The sequence below is a fragment of the Electrophorus electricus genome, chromosome 5 (assembly GCF_013358815.1).
Source record: "Electrophorus electricus isolate fEleEle1 chromosome 5, fEleEle1.pri, whole genome shotgun sequence".
Taxonomy (NCBI): Eukaryota; Metazoa; Chordata; class Actinopteri; order Gymnotiformes; family Gymnotidae; genus Electrophorus; species Electrophorus electricus.
The window spans coordinates 28,595,572-28,606,694 of NC_049539.1; the positions used below are offsets into that span (position 1 = coordinate 28,595,572).

General features: G+C 44.6%; 1 protein-coding gene across 1 annotated transcript; it reads right to left on the minus strand.

The window, feature by feature from the left end:
- On the minus strand, positions 1–9,849 carry LOC118241316 (phospholipid-transporting ATPase ID-like). The gene is made up of 13 exons (XM_035525969.1): positions 9,810–9,849; positions 7,001–7,186; positions 6,078–6,193; positions 5,217–5,381; positions 4,639–4,742; positions 4,367–4,508; positions 3,895–4,078; positions 3,465–3,688; positions 2,965–3,048; positions 1,493–1,781; positions 1,443–1,447; positions 1,203–1,385; positions 1–879 (listed from the first exon to the last, which is right to left on the minus strand). Exons 1-13 carry the CDS (start codon positions 9,847–9,849, stop codon positions 532–534), a joined length of 2,070 nt encoding a protein of 689 aa, XP_035381862.1. The 3' UTR covers positions 1–531.
- Positions 9,850–11,123: the final 1,274 nt, after the last annotated feature.

Genomic DNA, 11,123 nt, shown 5'->3' on the forward strand with positions numbered 1-11,123 from the left:
AAATCAGCATTGCGCCGATGAGCTGAATCAAGCATGTTAGCACAGGAGGCAGAAACGGTGTGGCAGAGTGGGGTTCTCAGGATGGGTAAACAGTGCTTTTCTCGGTTTTCTCCCTGAAATGACATTTTCTCATGAATCTGACCCAGACTATTGCAGAGGAATGTGCCCTCTGCGACATCATTGCTCTGTGACATCAACGGCACCTTCTCATTCCAACTGCACCACTGCAGTACAGAGTGACCTCCAAGGCAAAAGGAAAGCACCACGGTCTTCCTTATGTTAGGTCTTCCTTATCTGAATAATGTGTTTGTGTGTGTCACCAAACTTTGATATATTTATGAAATATGTTGGTTTCTTTATCATTCTTAGTGTGCACACGTGTTTGCAGGCTGTTCATGACCAACAGCGGCACTGTAAACATATAAACACTGTTCTCACAGAAACGCCATTCTCATACAAATACCATTTTCATATAAACAGCATCCTCGTATTTTGCTATAATTTGGTTCTCAGGCTGCTTATGTCCAGCACTCATTCAGGAGCTACACCCCGTCTACAGAAGGTGGCGTCGTGGACGGCTCGGTACCGCTGCAGTTCCGTGGGTTCTGTTGCCTGTTTGGGGTTCTGCTCCTGCCCGCTCGGGCTGTACCCGGCCGAGTGGCCCGCGGGCCTGAAAGCGGCCGAGCGGCCTGCGGGAGTAGATCCCGCAGAGCGCGATGGAACCGGTCGCCGTAGGAACCGCTTGGAGGTGACTAGGTCACCATAACCGTAGGCGTGAGAGAAGGCATAGCCGGAGCGGCGAGTGCTGGAGCGGCGGATCCTGGCACGGCGGCGAGGGGGAGGAGGCTGGGCCTTCATCTGGTGCACCTTCAACCTCACCTGCGTCAGCAGAGGAGAGTTACTACAATCTGTCTATCTATCTGTCTATCCATCCATCCACCTATACATGGCCAGTGCTCATATGAGCTCACATATGTCCAGGTGAAACAGATGTAACTCTAATAGATGTACACTCTAACCCTGAAATATGAATGAGTGTGTCTTGTTGGATAGGAGTTCTGTTTTTAAGTAGTTGTTCTGTTGTTAAGTTGTGTAGTTGTGGATCAGTGTGTACCTTGTTAAGTTGTGTCGTTGTGTATCAGTATGAGTAGAGTGTGTGTACTTTGTGTCGTTGTGTATCAGTGTGAGTAGAGTGTGTGTACCTTGTCATTGATGGTGGGGTTGAGCTGCATGAACAGGAAGCGGTGAACCACCACTGGCAGCACACACAGTACCGCTGTGAGCAGGACCGTCAGCCACACAGTGACCTGGTCCAGAGAGTTACGAGCTGTACCTATACCACCCACACACACACACACACACACACACACACACACACACACACACTGTGTAATTGTGCATCTTTGCTCAATTATTTAAGAAGTTTCAATATTCAAGACGACTACCCCTGACACCACCACCCACTATGTCCAAAGAGTCAGGGATATGACACACTTCAGGAAGCGCAGTGAAGCCTTCCAAGGCAATCTCCTCACCTGGACGCACACGGTGACGGTGAGGCACGTCTGCGTGAGCAGAGCAAAGGACTGGTGGTCAGCCATGTCGTGGCCGTCCGTGCTCACGCTGTCTCGCACGGCGGCGTAGGGCACGAAGAACAGCACCAGGGAGCTGTAGCAGCTGTGCAGGGCACACTTAATGAAGGCGCCCTTACTGAAGTATAGACTCCGCTGGCCCGGCTCGTAGAGCTGAGGGTACTCCAGACTCCAGCCGTCACTCACATCCTAAAAGCAAAGGGAGTCGTTCAGTTCAGTTCAGTTCAGTTCAGTTCAGTGGAGAGGTTTGGTTCACACTAGGGGAATCACTTCTAAAGCTGAACCTAAGAGATTACCATTCGTGTTAAATTCCACTTTTAGATGCAAGCCCTGAAGGCAGTGTTACAGTACTCTGAAGGCAGCTGACTGAATGTAGCCGAGATATTCACCCTGGGTCAGCTGACTGACTGTAGCAGGGTTCTTCACCCTGGGTCAGCTGACTGACTGTAGCAGGGTTCTTCACCCTGGGTCAGCTGACTGACTGTAGCAGGGTTCTTCACCCTGGGTCAGCTGACTGACTGTAGCAGAGGTCCTCACCCTGGGTCAGCTGACTGAGTGTAGCAGAGATCTTCACCCTGGGTCAGCTGACTGACTGTAGCAGGGTTCGTCACCCTGGGTCAGCTGACTGACTGTAGCAGAGATCTTCACCCTGGGTCAGCTGACTGACTGTAGCAGTCATTAACATTCAGGACAGCAGAGGCTTGCCATGTGATGACATCACCAATCAGATTCTAAAGAAAAGATTCTCATTTTATAGCTAAGTTGCCTGTGTTGTATGAGCTCTATCATTTTCATTCATAGGCTGCCAGTCCTTCAGGAGTTAAAGGGTTAATGGTAACTTAGCCGTGACTAAGTCATATGAATTTATGACTGACCTGTTTCAGGACAAGTGCAGTGCAGGAGATGATGGTACCAGTTTATGCTGTATTAATAAACACTCCAAAGTCACTTACAGTGTATATGTATATTAAAAACATTAATCCAACACCTGCCCTTGGTCAAAACTAGGTCACTCATGATAGAAGCCAATAAAGGTTAACAGAGCAGACCCAGGGTGAAGAACTCTTAATACTCACTGAACAATAATGACTGTTAGTAACAGTATAGGCTAGGCATTAATCACTATGGTTGGGATATTTGCTGTTAGTTCCAACTATTTGTTGGTAATTTGGGGAATTTGTTGTTAGCTATATTTGTTTATACGTGGGATTTGTTGTTAGTTGGGGTATTTGCTGCTAGTTGTATTTTTGCTGTTAGTCAGGGCATTTTTGCTGTTAGTTGTGGTATTTGATTTTTGCTGTTAGTTGGGGCATTTTGCTGTAGTTGTGGTATTTGATTTGTGCTGTTTAATGGGGTATTTGTTTCACTGTACCTGGTCAAACAGACCCATGCCCAGCACTGGGAGTGCTGTGTACATCAGGTTATAGAGCGCTATGAAGGTCTCATCATACACTGTCTGCACAATGACACAAGAAAACATAACACACGCACGCACGCACGCACGCACACACACACACACACACACACACACACACACACACACACACACACAAATGCATGTATATTTATGTGTATATGAATTAAATATATATGAAATAAAATGCATCTCTAGCTCTCTGTCTCTCTCGCTCACTCTCGCTCTCTCTCTCTTTTTGTGTTTCCCTCTCTTTCTGCAATTTATGTCCTACTTACTAAACAGAGAACTCATAGCAAAACAAAGTTTTCCGCTACAGTATGGTGCTATCCACAAAAGGTGCTTTTTGCAAAATGTTTAGTGATCTAACCTGGGTGCAGCAGAAACCTCACTCGGGTAGACTAGTGACCTCACCCAGGTCAACTAGTGACCTTACCTGAGTTGATTAGTGACCTCACCTGGGCGGAGAAGCCGCAGAAGAAGGCAAACCAGAAGTGCATGAAGGTGAAGGTGAAGTTCTTGTAGAAGAAGTAACTCAGGAACTTGCACATGCGCAGGTAAGACCAGCGACCGTGCACCAGCAGGAGGCGCTGCAGGTACCGGAACTGAGCGAAGGAGAAATCACTGGACAGCACAGCTTGCATGCCCTCCTGACCACTGATGCCCACTCCAATATGGGCAGCTACGGCGGGGAGAGAGACAGAGTAAGAGAGGGAGAAAGAGAGAGAAAGAAGGGAGAGAGAGAAGGAGAAGTTAATCAGTAATTGCCTGTGTAACATAATATACGTGGTCTTGGATTAATGTCACATTCTTCTAGGCTTAAATCGAATCTTAAATGATGTCCGATGGCTTTGCATATGTGTACTGAATGGTTAAAGGCATAAGTACCTTTAATCATGCTGACGTCATTAGCCCCGTCTCCTATAGCGAGAGTGACGGCTTGTTTGTATTTCTTGACCAGCTCTACCACCTGAGCCTTCTGCATTGGCGTCACTCGACAGCAGATCACCGTCTTACACATACACGCTGTCCGCAAGAACTCCAGCTCCATGCTGCCCTCTAGAGCATATGCCTGGAAACACATGCACACACAGAGGGGGAAAACATGTTGTGTCTATGCATGAGACAGGAGAGAATCAATACATATAAGAGAGAAGAGAGAGAAAGACAGACAGTGGGAAATTAATGTTTACTGTTCTGTTTCTCTCACCAAACTGGTGGTGGTGGTGGTGGTGTGTGTGTGTGTGTGTGTGTGTGTGTGTGTGTGTGTGTGTGTGTGTGTGTGTGTGTGCGTGCATGTCTCATGCGTGTGTGTGTGTGTGTGTGTGTGTGTGTGTGTGTGTGTGTGTGTGTGTCATACCAGGCTGTGACCATTGATGACCAGGCCATATTCCCCATTCACATTCTCATCCTGTACCACTTTAGGGTTATTACCCAGAATGCTCTCTGGGATAAAGAACGCATCCTCTCCTGAATCCAGACGCATCTTCATGCTAGCATCTCTGATAAGACACAAATAAACAGGAGAGCACAAAAATAATCCCTAGGATTATGAGACCTTTAATTTCAGTACCATGCCACCTTTCTGTCACCTGTACATCTCTCTCATATGCCTCACACCACTCAACACACCTCAGCTCTTGCCCGACCTCCTCAGGGGAGTCTGCAGCGACAATAAAAATGTCATCCATCTCCTCTCGCAGCAGGTTGCAGGAGTATCCAATGTTCTCGGCTGTCTCTGGAAAAGCAACAGAACGGAGACGGTCTGTCACTGGACAGGGTCCATGCACAGGTGCTCCATGATGAGACCGCAAACTGTAAGATTATAAACCAGGCTGAGATGGATGAACGCTGTCTAAGAGGGCATCAGATGTGTTAAACAGCATCTTTTCTGACACCAGTTTGCCAGGTTCACGTGCTGGGCTGGTGTTGGAAGTGGATGTTGATTGGGTCGCATAAAGCGCATGTTCTCTTTGTTTGGTTTTTGTTTCACTTCAGAGGGGTGATGACTGCAAGGAGCTCTGATTACATCCATGTAATCTATTAATATGTTTAGTTAGTCATTATCAAACTCTAGCTGTCTACACAATCGCTGTAGTGTGTCTATGAGTGTGCGTGCATGTGTGTGTTTGTGTGTGTGTGTATGAGTACATGTATGATGCATGGTGAGTGTGTTTGTCCTATGCAAGTTCACATATTCGTGTGAGTACCAGCAGGTCTTTCTCTATCTCCTCATAGAGCTGATTGAGTTTGTCCTCACGACCCTCCAGTGCTGTGCTGGCCTGATGGTAGCGCTGTTTCCACTCAGAGAAATACTCCTCATCCAGATCCTTATAGGCCAGAACAAGAGTGCACAAACCCTCACCAGCAAACTCCTGCAAACACATAGACAACCAGAACTACTACTGGGCTAGATAATCAGACAACCGGAACAAGGCCTGGGCTAGATAATCAGACAACCAGAAACACTACTGGGCTAGATAATCAGACAACCGGAACAAGGGCTGGGCTAGATAATCAGACAACCAGAAACACTACTGGGCTAGATAATCAGACAACCGGAACAAGGCCTGGGCTAGATAATCAGACAACCAGAAACACTACTGGGCTAGATAATCAGACAACCGGAACCAGGCCTGGGCTAGATAATCAGACAACCAGAAACACTACTAGGCTAGATAATCAGACAACCAGAACCAGGCCTGGGCTAGATAATCAGACAACCGGAACCAGGCCTGGGCTAGATAATCAGACAACCAGAAACACTACTGGGCTAGACAACCATCTCCACTCTTCTATAAAATCACAAGAACAATGAAAGTAACTATAGCAAAGTATGAAAGTAGTGAGACAAATTTAATCTCATAATGAAAGTAATGAGTGTAACAAAGTCCAGTTGTCAGTTATTGTAAAATCATGACCAGAATTTAAATTATAATGTGTCACACTACTTTGTTAAGGGAAAGGGACTTTGAATACTGTTACACAATACTTTCCTCTGCCCTACTCATAACATGTAACCTGCTCATAGAACAAGTTTATTTGAAGTGTGCCCTCTGCTGCTTGCTCACATTGAGGTGCTCTGTGGTGACTTCCATCAGTTTGCTGCAAGACTCGTGCAGCCTCTCGTAGATGATGGTGTCTGCTCCCTTACAGTAGAGAGCGAGCTTTCCCTCAGGACTACGCACTGAAACAGGGACAGGGAGACAGATTCATTCTGACTAACTGCTTTCATATACTGTGCCACAAATGACTAAATTACACTTACCTTTCTTACTTACTTCAGTTTAATAATTTGTTTTGGGTTTTTTTTTTGTTGTTGTTTAGTCATTATTATTATTCTGATTATTATGCTTTGTTTTGTTTTTTAATTTAATTGAGGCACTGTACAGTTTGGCAGCATATATTTTGCCTCTCATGCCAATAGCACAAATTTGAATTGAACGTGAACTGCACAATGAGACAGAGAGAAATTGTAGATAAATTGTCTAAATCACAGTCATGTCAAAGCCAATAAAGCATAGAACAAAAAATGAAATTGAATCAGAGATAGAGAGAAATAAATCCTAGTCAGAGAGAGAGAGAGAGAGAGAGAGAGAGAGTGAGAGAGAGAGAGAGAAATAAAGTCCTAGTCAGAGAGAGAGAGAGTGAGAGAGAGCGAGAGACAGAGTGTCATAATCACATATGACTCAGGACATCTCACATCACTCGTGACATCTCTTTTCACAAGTTCACACTCACACACCCACAACCACATGCCGATTTCACACCCATGTGCGTATTTCACACACGTGCACACCTACGTGCCAATTTCATATCCATGTACGGATTTCACACACGCGCACACCCACGTGCGGATTTCGCACACGCGCACACCCACGTGCTGATTTCACACATGCACACCCATGTGCGGATTTCACACGTGCGGATTTGTGTGACAGAGGCTTTTCACCTCATTCTGATCTAAACCCCGAGGTCAGAAGGCCAGCCGTACCGATGACAGACATTCTCTTGCGGACGTTGTTGAAGTCGAGGATGGCGAGGAGCTCGTAGGTGCGCGGGACTCCCATCTCCACCACACACACGCTTTCTGGGGTGCGCGAGCGGAACACGAAGCCAAAGTTACGCGCCGCTGTCACCAGAGCACCCTCGTCTGGAGACTGGCCCTGGTATACCAGATCTACAAAGAGAGGAAGGGAAGAGAGACAGAGAGAGACAGCAGAACAATGGAGAGAGAGACAGAGAGAGACAGCCAGGCAGAATGATGGAGAGAGAGAGAGAGACAGCCAGGCAGAACAATAGAGAGAGAGAGACAGAGAGACAGTCAGGCAGAATGATGGAGAGAGAGAGAGACAGCCAGGCAGAATGGTGGAGAGAGAGACAGAGAGACAGAGAGAGACAGCCAGGTAGAATGATGGCGAGAGAGACAGAGAGACAGCCAGGCAGAATGTTGGAGAGAGAGAGAGAGACAGCCAGGCAGAATGATGGCGAGAGAGACAGAGAGACAGCCAGGCAGAACAATAGAGAGAGAGACAGCCAGGCAGAATGATGGAGAGAGAGAGAGACAGCCAGGCAGAACGGTGGAGAGAGAGACAGAGAGAGACAGCCAGGTAGAACGGTAGAGAGAGACAGCCAGGCAGAATGATGGAAAGAGAGACAGAGAGACAGTCAGGCAGAACAATAGAGAGAGAGACAGAAAGACAGCCAGGTAGAATGGTGGAAAGAGAGACAGAGAGACAGCCAGGCAGAGAGAGAACACATTAATATTAGTAGCTACTGCTAATGTTACAGTTGTACAAACTTTATGAATTTGCAAGCTCACATTCCAGAGCTCATCACACAGTTTATAACACAGTGCTGGGAAGAATTAAAATAATACTAAAGTAGTCATATGTATATGACTATATATGTATATATGACTATATATGACTATATATGTATATAAAAATATACATTTCTAACAATAAGAATCCACGCATGTGTACAGAAAATCTATCCTCTGAATGTACCTTATGTCTGTTTTTATGTATTTGAAAGGCTGTCAAACAAGGTTTGAGCTACACACAGGCAGCTGTCTTCCTTTAGATACTGTACTGTACTAACCCCAACCCTAAAGATACTGTACTAACCCTAACCCTTTAGATACTGTACTGTACTAACCCTAACCCTAAAGATACTTTACTAACCCTAACCCTAAAGATACTGTACTAACCCTACCCTTTAGATACTGTACTAATCCTAACCCTCTAGATACTGTACTGTACTAACCCTAACCCTAAAGATACTGTACTGTACTAACCCTAACACTTTAGATACTGTACTGTTCTAACCCTAACCCTTTAGATACTGTACTGTTCTAACCCTAACCCTAACCCTAAAGATACTGTACTAACCCTAACCCTAAAGATACTGTACTAATCCTAACCCTAATGATACTGTACTGTACTAACCCTAACCCTTTAGATACTGTACTGTACTATCCCTAACCCTAAAGATACTGTACTGTACTAACCCTAACCCTAACCCTTTAGATACTGTACTGTTCTAACCCTAACCCTAAAGATACTGTACTGTACTAACCCTAACCCTTTAGATACTGTACTGTTCTAACCCTAACCCTAAATATACTGTATTAATCCTAACCCTCTAGATACTGTACTGTACTAAACCCACCCCTAAAGATACTGTACTGTACTAACCCTAACCCTTTAGATACTGTACTGTACTAACCCTAACCCTTTAGATACTGTACTGTACTAACCCTAACCCTAACCCTTTAGATACTGTACTGTACTAACCCTAACCTTTTAGATACTGTACTGTTCTAACCCTAACCCTAACCCATTAGTTACTGTACTGTACTAACCCTAACCCTAACCCTTTAGATACTGTACTGTTCTAACCCTAACCCTTTAGATACTGTACTAACCCTAACCCTAACCCTAACCCTTTAGATACTGTACTGTTTCTCCGAGTTCTTCCAAGCATCTTTGTTATAGCTGCTTCCCCTGTTTGCCTTCATGTGCTTTTGGTTTGTGTTTCCTAGCCTTTGTTTATCCTAGCCCTTTGTTTATCATGTATCCTTGTACTCTTCATATTGGTAAACTGACCCTGGACTTCTGACCCTAACGACCATGACTTTGGATTTGCACCTAATAAATTTTGCTTTCCTCCACACATGCACCTGCCTCCACATGCCAATAAAACTGCTGGGTCAGTTCTGATCTGACTACTGTTTAAGTTTGCTCAGTACCGTAGCATTAAGTTTGGTATGCCTTGTGTTTCAGTGTTTCCGTGTCATCATCATGAATCATGATCAAGTCCGTATGTCACATTTAACAAACAAATACCTCAGCAGGTACAACAGCTGCATGTACTTTCCATAAAAACACACCAAATATCTGCCTACTGTTAAGTGTAGTAATACGGATTATCATACGTTTTATATGATCAGTGCAATTTGTGTTATACACTCTTCTACATGCAATTAAGCACTTGCTGCCTAGATGAATATAAGTGATTCTGTCAATATACACTCACCAGCCACTATATTAAGCACACCTGATCAACTGCTCATTAATGCAAATATCTAATTAGCCAATCAGATGACAGCAAATCAATGCCTTTGGGCATGTAGACATGACATGCTGAAGATGAAACTGAGCATCAGAATGGGGAAGAAAGATGATTTAAGTGGCTTTGAACATGTTTATTGGTGTTGGATAGGATGACCTGTTGTCACGGTAGGCCGGTCGTCCAGCAGAAGGGACACGCCCACTCCTGCTCAGGACTGCACTACACACCTGCTCCTCTCACAATCACCCGATTATTGACCTCACACATCTGTTCCCTATTTTCCTCTTTTATTTAAGCTCACAGGTACCTGAAGTCAGTGCTGTGCATTATCAGACTACAGAGAGATTACCGAGCGCCACTGAAACTCTGACTTCTCCATGTATTTTCTTTTCCTTTCATTTGCTCTGCTTATTGTCATGGACAATAAAAGCCTGAAACCTCGCCTCTCACTCCTTCTGTGCCGTCCAAGTCACATGGTATGGCCTGCCGCGTGCAGGGGTGGGGGGTGGGGGTTTATTCCTGTTTGTAGCCACACCCCTGTAGCCACACCCACCTGTACTGGGTTAATCATTAGTGTTTGTCAGTTTATTTAAACCTCCATCAGTGTGTGCCTCACTGTTGGTCGTTGTTTGTTAGCATCTGAGTATAATGTTAATGTCCATGTTTGTGTAGCCCTTGTTAGTGTTTGTATAGCATGTGTTTACATTACAATCTTAATCGTTAACGTTTAGTGTGTATATATTCGCTGTTACAGTTATTTGTGAGTGCCACCATTGTCCTAAATGTTCTATGTCCTAAATGTTTCACAAAGTCGAGAGAGTCTCTGCATCCTGCTCCACACCCTGCGGCACTCGAGCATTCGTTACACCATCCCTTTATGACCACAGTGAACCCATCTACTGGTGGATACTTCCAGCAGGATAAAGCACTTATCATGAACCACAAATCATCTCAAACTTGAAAATGACAAAGTATTCACTGAACTGAAATGTCCTCCACAGTCACCAGATCTCAATCCAATAGAGCACCTTTTGGATGTGATGTGACAGGAGATTCATACACACACACACACACACACACACACACACACACACACACACACACACACACACACACACACACACACACACACACACACATATATATATATATATATATATATATATATACACACACACACACACACACACACACACACACACACACACACACACACACACAAGGAACTGCAGTATACTGTAGTAAGAAATGTAGATATACTCAAAATTGTAGTAAAGTACATATGAAAAAGTATATATGAAAAAGTATCTCTTTCTCTACATATATATATTTACATGCTTGAACATGTTTAGTAACATTGTGGTAACAACTTTATAATGCAACATTGTTCCTACATACACCTTTACAATGCACCATTAAGAGCTGTGTTCAGTGCACACAGGTCTTTTTCCTGGAACAGGTGTGTGGTCTTTACTCAGTAGTTTTATGCATAAGAGGGTCTCCTTCTATACAGGGAAGTTTGCTCTTGAAGAAAAGATGCT